The following is a 14514-nucleotide window of genomic DNA, read 5'->3' on the forward strand; positions in this document are numbered from 1 at the left end:
AGCCCATGCTGGCCTCAGACTTGTTATGTAGCTTAAACTGACCCTGAACTTTTCATTCATTTGCTTCCACTTCCTGAGTGGCCCATCTTAACTAGACTGCTTGTTAATGGGGAAAAGGTGACCATTAATTTCCAGGAAGAAGACTGAGCAGGTCTGTAAGTGAAAACATGGCCCATGATAACTCAGCCATGGGATCACTTAGGTGGGAGTCCTCAGCCCTAAGCCTCAGCGGCCTGACATTATGAGATGCACAGTAGTAGGCAGGACAGCGCATAGTTTCCTTCTGCTTCACCACTTTTCTCTCCAGCCAGAACTCTCTTTTTTCTGATATAAAGATTTTGAGAAGACCTGTTGGGGCCTCCACTTCCACCAAGCAGGTGCTTTACACATGCAAGGTGTGACCTCAACAACCAAAATTACACAGCGTTTCCTTATGCTACATCTATCTTACTCAGGAGAATCTCAGTCGTGTCAGTGATCCCAGCCAGAAATAGGTTTTAACTAGATCTTTTATAGTTTTTCACCTTAAAAAGAGTAACCTTCAGTGATCTAAAGGGGAAACATCACTGGCTATGTCTTTGTGGGAACACTGTAGCTTCGGGTGGAAACCGTCTGAGCTCGCAAAGGCTCCTTTTCCCTCAGGGTCTCATTTCAGTCTTTCCACCTCTGAGAGGTCAACAGAGAGACAGTCTCTCCATTATTCTAACAGGGAGACTGAGGCTTAAGGAGATCAAGGAGCTTATCTAAAGCCACACCAACAACTAGAATGGAGAAGGGAAGAAAAAAGCCTTTCTCTCCAGTGTCAGATAAAAACCTGGATTGAGACCATGCAGCCATGAAAAGAATTTAAAATTATTTATCTAACTTCACCCTCATAACTTCTTGCTGCAGTAAACTAAAAATAGTGCCATATATGTACATAGATATACATGTACAGCTTATGTTTACATTTATACAGAAAGAAGATCAACCAAGCATGAAATAAATGACCGGCCTTACAAAACCAATCATGAACATAACAGAGACTAATGCTCCTCCTTTTTGAATACATTTGACCTTGACTGTTCCATACTTCTTAACCTCATTGCAATCAATACTTGACAGGGCCCATGTAGTTTTGATATACGCTGCACCATAGTTCTGTGAATGAGGTAGGGTACAGATACACCTTTGTCTCCTTTTTAATAGCTGAGTAAGAAAAAGAGAGAGACAAAGAAATCTCTAGGTTTCTTTTCAGCTCTAAAATCCTATGCTCCTAAAAATACTCTACCAAATCAATGGTGAAGAGGACTGGAAACCATATCACTTGACTTTCTGCCTCACATCTATGTGGCTACCTCTTCCCTGCACGGTGAGTTACAGACTGTGAACACAGGGTGAGCCTACACACAGTAAACAGCAGTGCTCCTGCCTGGGTAGGCCCTTCATAGTGGCGCTGTTCTAAGAAGTACTCTAGCTTCAGTACGGTCTCCCAGCATGAGGCTCCCACTGGGAATCATATGCCCCAGGCACTAGAAGCCATTTATACGCTGGGGTAAGGGGCATGCTGGTCCTAGGTTACTCGGGTTGTAGCCCAAGTCCTTTCCTCGGGAAACCTGCTCTAACAAGGCAGGTTCGTTCACATTTCCTACACATCCTACTATCTCTGTTACATGATAATTCATTCAAGAAAAACTGATTGGTCACCTACCATGTTAGGCACTGCTGTTGGCACTGAAAACTTTATCTCTGACTACACAGGGGAAGGGGATCCAGTCAGCATTAGGTGATGCTGTGGATCATGAAGGAAAACAGAACAGAAATAGATAATGCTAAGAGCAAAGGAAGGGGGGATGATTTTCCAGAAGAATGTCCTGGGAAGGCTGAGGAGAGGACGGGACAATTTCAGACTCCAAGGGGCTGGGAAGGGAAATAACAGATGCCTAAAGACAAGTAAATGGGTGCCTTGTAATCCACCAGCAGGACGCTGAATGTGCTGGAGAGTCACAGGAAGGGCTGAGCAAGGGAGTAACAAAAATCTGACCTACAGGTCACACCGACACTTTGGCTGCAGTGATACAAACAGTCTGTGGGAGACAAAGGAGGAAGCAGGAAGGTCAGCTGAGAGGCTGATGATGCTTTGCTTAGCCAGGGTCAAAGTGGTACAGAAGGCAGAGTATCGGGTGCAGAATACACTGAGGGCAAAGCCAGCAGGACTTATTGATTAGATGGATGTGGAATTTGAGACAAGGGAAACTTGAGAGTTTTGGAGGCCCAGACAACTGAAGAATGAAGTCACCAATGAGAGACAGAAAGAAGCTGGAGGGTAAGAGAGGAGAGGGACTCAGTCTGACTTGGATGTGTAAATGTGAGAAACCTTGGGAAGCAGAGGGGAGAGGATGTGTTGAGATTGTAAACATGGGAGTCACTAGTATATATAAACATACCTACAAGCAATAAGTATGATCACATGGGTAATCATGTAATTTTCTTGTATTTATTGTCTGTAACCCCAAGACTGTAAGGTCTGTGTGGCCAAGGACCATGCCCATCCACAGTCAGCAAGGTACCTGGTGATCTGTAAATGCTTACTGAGCAAATGGAGAAGCTGCTCAATTACTCCTTTAAGACTAGCCACAGCCCCCACAAGAAGCAGACTCCTTGAAACCACAGAGCCAAGCCCAGCCCGGCTGTAACAGGGCCTGGGGCTCTCCCCTATGAGCTTAAGAGTCCAGAATGTAAGTGGATCTGCCTGGTACATCACAGGGTCAGACATCTGGGTTTCAGCCCTGCCACATTCTCATAGGGCGGAGCCTGTTTTTGCCACCTCCATTCTTCTCTGCCATGGCTGCAGACCCAGTTGCTTCACCTAGTTTCTGGGCAGGATGCTGATCTACCTGAGGTACTGTGTGGGAAGGAAGGACTCTCCACAGGAGTAAATCCTCAAGTAGTCTTCCAAGCATCCAGAATAGCCAGGATCTACAAAAAGGGAACCTGAGCCTACTTGGGGTACATTCGGAGCAACAATTAAAAAATACCTTTAAAGGGGGATATATAGTGAAAAAAAAATTAAAGACTATCTCTCAAAATTTATTTAAAAATACATTGGTTTCTTTGATATTTGTAGTTGTTACTACCCAAGGAAAAATTTTAACTGTCACTAAACAATGAAGAGTATTATAAATGCAGGGTACTCCTCTTCACAATCATTAGCATTCAAACGAGTTCCAAATGGAATTGCAGCAAATATGGCAAATGTGGCTAGAAAAATCAGACTTATGGTGCGGTTCATGTGGAGCTCAGCAGTCCACAGCACTTGCTGCTATTCCAGAGATCCTGAGTGCAGGGCCTCGCACCCACACTGGGTGGTTTACAGCTGCTGGTAACTGCTCTGGAGATCCAACACTCTTCTGGCCTCTGTGGGTACCCACAGGCACAAGCACAATACACATAAAATAAAATCTTAAAAATAGTATTTACCTTTAGTTAGAAAAACCAACAGTGATAACCAGGCCAGCAGGACGGCAATGGCTGAAGGATCTTGCTACCACCACTGAGCACCTGTGTTTGTGACTGTCACTAACTACATGTAGACAGAGAGAACCGACTCAGGCCAAATGTCCTCTGACCGAGATTCTTTGACCAGGGGCATTGAGTCCGTTTCATTTGTCTAATAACTGAGAAGACAGGACTAAGGACAAAGGGCACCATTGTGAGGTACATTTCAGTCCAATAACTCCAGTTTGGAACAGTCACCTTTAGGAAGATGTGAACACAGCACTAATGGCCTTCAATGACTGTCCCCTTCTGACAAGTTAGAAATGCAGCTGAGAGAGGCCTGCTGAGGTGCCCAGGGAGAGCCAGACTTCAGGCTCGTCCTCTTAATTTTTTTGTTGTTTTGTTTGAGACAGGGTCTCATCACGGAGCCCTCGCTGGCCCAAAATCAATACATAGAAAAGGCTGGCCTCAAGCTCACAGATTCTCCTGCTCTGCATCCAGAGTGCTAGATTCAAAGTGTGTACCACACCCTACCTCTCCTTCTCTTTTAAAAAATGTTTTGCATGTGTTTTTTAGTACACACACACACACACACACACACACACACACACACACATGCACACAGTCAAAGAACACTCAGGAGGTTGTCTTCTCTTTCCATCACATGGACCTAAGGATTAAACTCAGGTTGTCAGCTTTGGTGTCAAGTGCCTTGACCCGCTGAGCAGCCATCAGGTTCCATGTCTCTGTTCAGGGTTTCGTCCCATTCAGAACAAAAGCAAGCAAAAGTTATGGTTCAGGCTATAAAAGTTATAGGGAAGGGACAGGCACACCCTAAGCCTAGTGCTGGGAGTTCAGTTAGACATTATTATAGCCAGGATTCTACCTCTGAGCTGCCCCCTGGCTCTAAGCATCAGTCTGACAACATGAAACTATGTCCCTGTCAAAAGGTAAGCCACGGAGATTACAGGATGCCAAGTACATGCTGTGAAGGTAAGACGGATTCCCCCCCTTGTACCAAATCTGTCACCATCACAGTAGCCCTTGGCTTTGGACTGCATGAATAAAACTATTCATAGTAGGGTCCACAGAATTAAAAGAACCATTCACTAGCAGGCTAAAAAAAGTTGAGATATACTTCAGCAAAATGTTTGCATAAAAGATTAAAGCAGCAGGATGAAGTCAGGTTAGCTTTCTACAGTAACAAGTGGCTTCCTCTGTAGGAGCCACTGTGCTCAGTGCTGACTGTGTGTACACATGGTTGTATGAGGGAGGGAGGGAGGGACAGAAACAGACCAACACACAGGAAAAGGCACAAGCCAGGTCTCCAGGCTTACAGTGTTGGCAGCCAACAGAGGACTGTGAACTTCAAAGACATGACTAATAATACAGAACAGATAAATGTTAACCAAGTGGCACTGTGGCACTGTGGCACTGGTAAGTGTCTGCAGGAGTTCTCAGAAGCAATCTTTCTGCTGGGGATGAGGGGCCGCTGGGCAGGCTGCTTCAAGGGGCTATGGGTATGAGCAGAGAATGTGATACAGATGTATGAAAACATCAAAAATTAAACCCATTTTGTGTGCTGATTTTAAAAATTTAAAGGTAGGGTGTGGTGGTAGACTCCTATAATCCCAGCACTTGGGAATGGAGAGGTCAAGGCCAGGCTAGACTACCTGGCTATTCTAGGTATACAGGGAGTTCTAGGCCAGTCTGTTTGCATTATATTGCAAGGTCCTGTCTCAAAAGAAATGAAGACAAGGAGGATGGATGAATTTGGGATTTGAGGTATGCTCTGAAGACTCTCCTAAAGTGGAAATGGTGTATGTGAACATTACTAGCCTTAATGTCAGGGAAGAGGAAGTAATCTGGTTCTAAAGGACCAGGCCAGACTTGTACAGTCTTGAAAATTAAAGGTCTTGTGGAGGTAGAAGGTACTGAACATACTACAGTTTGGACACACAGTGGCTTCTGCATGAAGTATGTGCAAGTATGAGTTGATCGAATGATGGTGAACTTGCTCTCCCTACAGAGCTCATTGCAGCCTGGGGAAAAAGCCAGGCTTGAAATGGCTTTCGAAAGGGTATGTCTGTAAGGCCTGATGACAACAACGAAAGACTGGCAGGCCACTGTGACTAGCTGACAGAAATCTGAGGACAAGTCAGCAGTGTATAGGGTAGTGTGTAAAGAAGTGGAGACAGAACTTGTTGTGGATGGGTTGAGCCCCAGGATATCCACAGTATATGCAGTACAGATGTCTGCCTAGACATGGGGGTCTGGGAATCAAGCTGGTAACTAAGAGACAGGGGTCTTTCTGATGGACAAAGAGTTGTGCAACTGTTTGAGCTATCTCTGGGAGTGTGATGAGAAAACCCAGAATGTCAAACTGAGTGATCGGTATATAGCAGGTGAGAGTGGACCAGACAAATCGAAAAGAAAAATCAGAGGACAGAGATGCAATTCAGGCAGAATGTTTCTGATAACTCCCGACCCTCCTCAACACTGGAAGAAAAGAAGTATAAAGAAAGGAAACCAAGATAAGGATAGCAGAGATAGAAAGCACTTCGGAGTTTGAGGTAGGAAAGGATAGTCAACCATGAAAACATGCTGAAAGATCAAGGACAGAACATATAATAAATAGGAAGTATTTGCTGACTATCTGCTAGATTGAATGCATGAATGAATGGGTGGATGAACAAAAGTCCTTGGTCAGAAGAAAGGTCAGGGTTGCTCTCAAGAGGAATTTGCTCAGTTTTACTCCATCCTGCTATAAAAACGTTTCTGCTTGCACAAGTCATCCTGTCCAGCACACACACATCCTTCTCCGCTTCCCCTCTGCTTCTCCCCATCCTCCTTCCCAGTTTACACAAGCAAAACAACACACCTTCAGTGTCAAAGCAGACAGGAAACTCCAACTAGAGTTTCCACTTCATTAACAACTGCGCCTGTGGCTCCTCTTACATAAAGGGGTATGTGGTAACAAGGGGGAAGAGACTGGATTCCAGCCCCAGTGACACTTCTAACTAGCTGTGTGACTTAGGGGAAGCTGCTCAACCTCTCTGGATCTGTGTTTTTACATAAAAGAGAGGTAGATCTGGAAGTTCAGACCAGTGTTGAAGGTCTTTTTGTGCTCCACAGTTTATCATTTGCATACGTTTCTTGCAACACCCTCAGAGAAGAGAGTACAAGACAGGGAAATGACCCTCAAACGAAGCACCAGGACAGGACGGGTGTACCAAGAAAGTGAGACCGCGCTACTGGAGCTTCAAAGATTGCCACAGAGCAGATCCCATTCTCATGGCTGAGAGGGATCCCATTCCAAGAGCTGAGAACGCTAACAAACACGAAGGCGACGCTCACCCCGCACCCCACCTTTCCTAGACTCCCAGACAGCCAGGAGGCTCCCAAAAGCCCTGTGGAGAGGTGGGGGGAAATAAAGATTTCTATTCCATGGTCCTGCACTGCTTTTGCAAGTCGGATTCCCGCAGACAACGACCTGCAGCCCGATAATGACACAGTGACTCGCTGGATTGAGCGACTGGGTTCACCTCCGACTTCTGGGGACGCAGGCTGCCCACACCGCGCCCTGGCCGGCCGCCGTCCGACCCCGGCCGGGGCTGCCAGGACCAGCGGCGCATTCTCTTGGGCCCCCTCCGCCAGCCTTGTCGCGGTCTGGAAACATTTCCTGCCCCCGCCCCCACCCCCAGCTTCCCGGTGGGAGCGAGTTGGCCTCGCAGCCGGGTCAGCGCTCGCAGTTACCCCAACTCGCTTCCCAGCCAGCCCGCGCCAGGGAGGGCCCCGTCTGGCTCCGAGATGCCATGGGGGAACCCAAGCGCTGGGCGCCGAGCGAGGTCGCTCAGGAACCCCAAGGTTCTGGCAAGCCAAGGGCCAACTGGCAGCGCGACGGGATCCCGCTGCCTTTCCTGGCGTTACCTGCTCGCTTGCGGGGGTGTCCCGGAGCAGCCGGCCTCTCCCGGCGCTGTCTCCCCACGCAGTTGCCCATGCTGGCTTCTCAGCCGGTCCCCATGCACCAGAGGCGGCGGTTGGCCGGCTGCTCCACGCTGCTACCCCGAACCGTGGCGTCCCCGAGTCAACGGCTCCCGCAGCCCGACATCGGGAGCTCCTGAATCTCCCCCGGGGCGCGCTCTGCCCGACGCCGGCTTCGCCACAAACTTTGCGGGCAAGGGGAGAGGGAGGTGGCCAGGCCAGGGGGGCCCGCGACAGTACCCGGCCAGAGACCAGCCTGGCTGGAGGGGCGGAGGGAGGGGGCGGACACCGCCGCAGCTACTCTCCGATCACTCGGAGCTTCCAGCTGGGGCCGGCCCCCCGGAGCCTGTCACTCACCTGCCTAACCCCGCCCCGGCCCGGCCCCGCTCCCTTCCTCCCGCTTGGGGTGCCCGCGCCACGGCCGCCAGCTGCCCCAGGTGCGCATGTGACCGACGGCACCGCCCCTCGGGCCAGGCCTGGTTTTCTCATTGGCTTCTCCCAGGGTGCGTACCGCCCCTCGGTCCCACCCAGCCAGGTACCCGCCTTGCCGTCCGTCTCCCGGGGAGAGCGGCTGAGAATTATGAGCCCTCAACCGCCCCGGCTGCGTGCTTAGCAGTCACTTCCCCTCCCCGAGCCGCGCCCCGGCCCAGGCCCCGCCCTCTGGGGAGGGGCCGTTGGGTCCCTTAAGGAACTGCCTGGCCCAGAGCCGGCAGGCACATGACCTGGGAGTGCCCCGCCCCCGAGGCTTGCGTTCAACTATTGGCTGTGGAGGCGCGTGCGCGGAGAGACGCATCTTGTGGCCACACCCACTTCCCCCTCCCATAGTCTCTGGCTCGCGTCATGGCTGCCGCCACCGCTCTGGAGGAGGCAGCAGCGCCTATGGGCGCCCTGTGTGGCCTCGTGCAAGACTTCGTCATGGGTCAGCAGGAGGGGCCCGCTGACCAGGTGGCTGCAGGTATGGCAAGCAGCGTCGCGAGGCTTCTACAGGGGCCGGACCACAGGGAGCGGCCTCAGCACCCGCGCGCGGCGGGAAGGGAGTGAAGGGCGAGGTGATTGTGATTGGTCCTCTAGCCGTTCGGCCCCCACCGGGAGCGCTTCTGCCTTAACAAGTTGGAGAGTCGCTTGCATCTTCCTTAAAGCTTTCTTTACATTCTTCATCACACTGTAGTCCATAGAGAATCATTACATTTCTTCGAGAGTAAGAGACTTGTGCAAGACACAGACGAGCCCGGAAATGGAGCTGGGACTCGGACTTGGGTGTTCAGGTCCAAACCTGGTGTTTGCACTGCAGGACCGCGGTGTTTGCGGAAAACGTGAAAAGGTCTGGGTTCCAAGGGTTACACTCCGGCCTTTTGCCGTCCTGAAAGTAGCGTGCGCTCCAGCTGTCTGAGTGGCTGTAATTGGATGGAGGAGGGGAGGAGTCAGTCTGGCTCTAGGTCGATGGGCTTGTAGATGACTAGTGTCTTTAAAGCTTCACTCGTGTGTCTTAGTAGGCTTTTAAAAAGATTTATTATTTATTTTATGTTTGTGAGTACTCTGTCAGACAACAGAAGAGGGCACTGGATCCCATTACAGATGGTTGTGAACCACCATGTGGTCGTTGGGAATTAAACTCAGGACCCCTGGAAGAGCAGTCAGAGCTCTTAACCACTGAGCCATCTCTCCAGCCCCTAGTAGGCTTTTTGATAAATTAAATTTATGACTTTTTAATATGATTTATTTATGTATATGAATACACTGTCGCTGTCTTCAGACACACCAGAAGAGGGCATCAGACCCCATTATAGATGGTTGTGAGCCACCATGTGGTTGCTGGGAATTGAATTCAGGACTTCTGGAAGAGTATTCTTAACCACTAAGCCATCTCTCCAGCCCCGATTCATGACTTTTTAATGTCTCATTGTTTATCATTCTTCCCAGAGTTCCAATTTCAGGAATCTCTTAGTTCATAGTTTATCCAGGATTTGAACAAATAAAATTCCAGGGGGCCTCCTTAGAATTCTTTCTGAATGCCGAATGTTAGGCCTTCAGAGTCAAGTTTAAGAAATAGAACACAAAATGGATATAGATATGGGTTTTTAAATATTTTGTTTGGAAGTTCATATGAGAAGTTTCTTTTGCAAATGGAACAAATTAACTTTTAAAATATGTGAGAAATGAACTAGAAATATATGATGGTCCTTAACAATAAATAGTCCACTATTCACTCTTCCATTTTGTTATTTCTGAGTACATATTTTAACCCAACATGAAAAGAATTGGGGACAAAAATAGATAAGATACTATTTATGGCCACCAAAACATTATAATTAGTGAAAGAGACAACTGTGTACTAAGAAGGAAGTATATGGTTCAGAAGCATCAAGGGGGTGGTAGTACATTCTTTTAGTTCTAGGCTAGTCTGAGTGTGAGCCCCTATCTCAAAAAAAAAAAAAAAAAGAAAAGAAAAGAAATGCCCTAGTACTTGATTAAGCTTATAACATTTTATAACTTTATCAAGTATAGTTTGTTATGGGGTATTATCAATGCTATTTTCACCCAGATTTTACTATGGAGATTTCCCAGCATTTAACAAAATCTAAAGAATTTTAATTTTTATTTATTTATCTGTTGTTCATTGTCTTTTGAGATAGGCTCTCTCTGGTAGAGAGAGCCTACAGTTCCAGGCTGTCCTGGAACTTACTCTATAGACCAGGCTGGTCTTGAACTCAGAGATCCAAATTCCTCCCATCTGAATGCTAGAATGAAGGGCATGTACCACCCCTTCCCGGCTTAAAGAATTTTTGAAGATTATAAACTCAATACTTAGAGCCTAACACTAACATTTTTTTCTTTAACTTGAATTATCACAAACCTACCTGTTTAAACTGAAGAAGTCAACACCTTAATCTCTAAGTTCTTTACCCAGTTTATCATTGACTAGTGTTTGCTTTTGGTTTATTTGGGGGTAAAATTTAGATCCAATAAACTATATATCAGGAACATTGTTTTTTACAGAGGCATATACTTAACCCCAACCCCATACCAAGATAGATGCTTTATATAATGTTATCTGTAATTGTTCTTCCACATTTGTGAACTCTGAGAACAATAATATTGGATTTTATGGCTGCATAACATATCTTTTTTTTTAAGCATTTATTTATTTCATGTATGTGAGTACACTGTCGGTGTCTTCAGACACACCAGAAGAGGGCATCATATCCATTACAGATGGTTGTGAGCCACCATGTGGTTGCTGGGAATTGAACTCAGGACCTCTGAAAGAGCAGTCAGTGCTCTTAACCACTGAGCTGTCTCCCCAGCCCCCTGCATAACATATCTTAAAAAGATAAATAATTGCCTTCATTTTTTTTAACAAAATACATTTTTTTGTTTATGTCTAAAAAGTGGGAAGCCTAAACTATCATCTTGTCTTAGTGTTTCTATTGCTGTGACTAAACACCATGACCAAAAAGTAAGTTGGAGAGGAAAAGGTTTATTTGGCTTACACTTCAAGATCACAGTTCATCATTGGAGGGAGTCAGGACAGGAACTCAAACCTGGAAGCTGGAGCTGATGCAGATGCCGTGGAAGGGTGTTGCTTACTGACTTGTGGCTTACTCACCTTTCTTACAGAAGCCAAGACTACCAGCCTAGGGATGGCACCAACTAGAGTGAGCTGAGTCCTCCCACATTGATCATCAGTTGAGAAAATGCTTTGCAGTTGGATCGCATGGAGGCATTTTTTCAACTCAGGTCTCTTCCTCTATGATGACTCTAGCTTGTGTCAGGTTGACACAAAACCAGCCAGTACATGTATGGTTTCAAATTAACTCTGTAGAACTCATGTAACCGAACCCCATTGCAATTTATTCTCCTTAACAGAAGGAAGATTGGTGCAAAGGAATAGTAGCCAGTAAGATTGAATGGGCTGTTGGAGCTGATAATATATAACTTTGAACTCCAGCAGAAGGAGTTCAACGGCTTGTTGTTGGAAATAGCTGTTTAGTTCTTTAAGCAAGGGCTATAAAATAAAGGGAAATTTAGGAAGGATTGAGTTAGTATTCTTAGTCTTAACTGATCATAGTCTGTTGTTAGGCTGTAGTAAGTAGACAGTTTTGAACTATCCCCAGAGTACATGCGCATTCTCCAGCCTGAGTTAATCTGCACTACTGAACACTTATATCAGCTCTCTTACAAGTTACAAATATAGGAGGAATCCTTTGTGATCACAAAGGAACTGCCAACCTTGTTTGGCACCTAGTGGTTCCGGGTGGAAATAGTTGTCAGCTCCCAAGAACATGCAGCTAGTAGAAAGGAAATGACTTGGAAGCCCAGGAATGAAGGTCTCTCTAGCAGGCACTCACTGAAGCCAGTACTCAGTCCCAGCCTTTATTTTCACCAATGACCTCATGGACCTTTAGTTCCAGGCCTTTGTTTTTCATTTCCCAAGTACTTTCCTTCCGGTTTCCTCCACCAGCTCTATCTAAAAGATTTGTTTATTTATTATATATAAGTACACTGTAGCTGTCTTCAGACACACCAGAAGAGGGCAACAGATCTCATTACAGATGGTCGTGAGCCACCATGTGGTTGCTGGGAATTGAACTCAGGACCTCTGGAAGAGCAGTCAGTGCTCTTAACCACTGAGCCATCTCTCCAGCCCCATCAGCTCTATCTAAGTCCAAATTAGACCTCACAGTCAAGGTACAGTTAGTGCTGTTCCCCCAATATTTCCTTATTTTCTTGGCTAGACCATATCTCTAACTCAAATAGACTTCTCACCCACTTATGCATTCACGAGCAGATTTGTTTTACAGGTATGTCTACAAGTACCCACATCTGACCCTACCATTTCTACCAAGAGTCCCCTGGAACTAGCATGAGTACATACACCATAAAATGATATAGGGGCTAGTAAGGTGGCTCAGTGAGTAAAAATTGTTTGATATCCAGAATTGAGTCCTCTGGACACACGTGATAGAGAAGAGTTTCTTTGACGTTGTCCTCTGACCTCCACATACACAAAATACAAAAAGAAATGTTTATTTTATGTGGCTAGAATTAAAGAAGCAAGTAGAATATATGGGATTAGAGGCCCAATTAGCATTAAGATATGAAGGAAATAAAAAGCCTACCCTCGGTGAACCCAGCATTTTGAGCCTGGGTTCAGGGAAAGGGGAAGTAACTTTATCCAAAATCAGAAGCAGGGATATACTCTCCCCCTATCATTAGGGTTTTCCTTCAGTTCAGCCTTCATTATATTTTGCCATGTTTTTGATTGCCTGAAGAAACCACTATTTCTAAGTTAAAATCATTAAGGAGTAAAGAGTAATTGTAGAGAGACATCTGTGGCATCATCAGAAAAGTTTTTGTTGTTTTAATTTTGAGATAGGGCCTCGTGTAAGCAGGCTGGCTAAAAACTGCTTGTGTTACTGAGGATGAGCTTGTACTCTGATCCAAGTGCAGGATTACAGGCATGTGACATACAGTGCTGGAAACACAGCTCAGAGCCTCCTTTATCTGGCAAGCACTTGCCCGAACAAACTACACCCTCATCCCCAGAAATGGCCTTTTTGAGAGCCTGACTAGAACCTGTTTCTAGGGGATTTCCCTCTCTCCTGCTCCTGCACTTCTGTCCACAGCACTCCAGCCGTGACCCTCCCTGCCTTGGGTTGCCACTCCAGATTCTCAAGAGGCTGCAGTTCTAGCAGACAGAGACCTAATTGTTCCTTCAGCGTCAATGACCACATAAATCCTGTTTCTGACCCTTCTCCATGCTCCACATGAACTGCTTGGCTGAGGAAAGCATGCAAAGTGAGGAAAACTAGCAAGGTCGTTGTTTGTTACACAGAAAATCCTGCACACGCTGCAAAAACTAGGGGTCCTATAGAGGGAAAGGAACTTATATTTTCCCTTTGTGCCAGTAAAACTACCCTTGGGAAAATAATTCTTTAACTATTATAGGTTCTCTTACCCCAGGAGTACCAAGGCATAACATAGTATTTCTGTGTGTTTTGGCTATTTTTATTTGGGAAAACTTACTGTGACTTAAAATTAGTAGCCAAGGCCCACAGGTGGCTCACATTTATAATCCTGTCTCTCAAGAGACTTTGCCAGGAAGATTGCCATGAATTATAGAGGCCAGCCTGGGATAAATAGTGTAGGTTAGCTCAATCTGGGTAATAGAATGGAGACCCTGCTTTCAAGAACAAAATAAACTTAGTAACCCATTTCCATAAACCAGAACATGTGCTCCTTCTGTTAACTTTTTTATATTACTGTGGGGAAACTGAATGGTAGACACTGTTTAAAATGTCTTCTGGCCCAGTAGACAGTGGGTTTTCTTAGGAACTCCCTGTCTTGCTGGGTGTGGAGGCATACTCCTTCAAGCTCATCCCTCAAGAGTCAGAGACAGCAGGTCTCTGTGAATTCAGGGTCAGCCTGGACTACATAGTAAGACCCTCTCTTTCTTAACCCTAATACAGTATTTGCTTTATAACAGACAGCAGTATTAAAGGAAAACAACTTTTTAAGAAGTATGTAAGGAACACTAACAAGGAAGAGTGTGCGTCTGTTTGGGGGTATCTAAGGAAGGCTTCATAAGTATTGACACTTGAGTGTGTAAGTTCTTCAGACCAGGACTGGAAAGGAGCGTTTCAAACTGAAGGACGAGGACTTCCCATTTTATGTGACTGAATGAGAGGACGCCTGGTAGAGGTGTGAATAGAAGGCTTTGGAGCCACATTGTAAAGGACTTCAGGGCAATGAGAAAAGAATGGTAAACAAATAATTGTGTGTTTCGGACAGGTAATTCTGGATAGAGTACCAGCAGAATGGAAGGCTTTTTATTAACCTTTCTTAAACTTTAAAAAGACGGAATGCTTCATTAATCTGCATGTCATCCTTATATAGGGGCCGTGAGAGTCTCTGTATCATTCCAATTTTAGCATATGTGCTAAAGTGAGCTCAAAGACTTATTAAAGTTTTTATTCATTTTCATTTAATATGCATTGAGGTATCATGGTATATGAGGTATATGAGGGTGTTGGATCCTCTGGAACTGGAGTT

General features: G+C 46.0%; 2 protein-coding genes across 6 annotated transcripts in view; one reads left to right on the forward strand and one right to left on the reverse strand.

Moving 5' to 3' along the window:
* The window catches only part of UBTD1 (ubiquitin domain containing 1), a 52606-nt gene extending 44558 nt beyond the window's left edge, over window positions 1-8048 (reverse strand). For both annotated transcript variants that reach the window (XM_080912868.1, XM_080912869.1), the window contains exon 1: window positions 7408-8048. In XM_080912868.1, the coding sequence (XP_080768994.1) occupies window positions 7408-7477 (70 nt within the window). In that variant the 5' untranslated portion in view covers window positions 7478-8048. The remainder of the gene's footprint in view (window positions 1-7407) is intronic.
* Window positions 8049-8277: 229 nt separating this feature from the next.
* Window positions 8278-14514, forward strand: part of MMS19 (MMS19 homolog, cytosolic iron-sulfur assembly component) — a 33214-nt gene continuing 26977 nt past the window's right edge. For all 4 annotated transcript variants that reach the window (XM_080911615.1, XM_080911618.1, XM_080911616.1 and 1 more), the window contains exon 1: window positions 8278-8416. In XM_080911615.1, the coding sequence (XP_080767741.1) occupies window positions 8302-8416 (115 nt within the window). In that variant the 5' untranslated portion in view covers window positions 8278-8301. The remainder of the gene's footprint in view (window positions 8417-14514) is intronic.

This window comes from Micromys minutus, assembly GCF_963924665.1.
Source record: "Micromys minutus genome assembly, chromosome: 2".
Taxonomy (NCBI): Eukaryota; Metazoa; Chordata; class Mammalia; order Rodentia; family Muridae; genus Micromys; species Micromys minutus.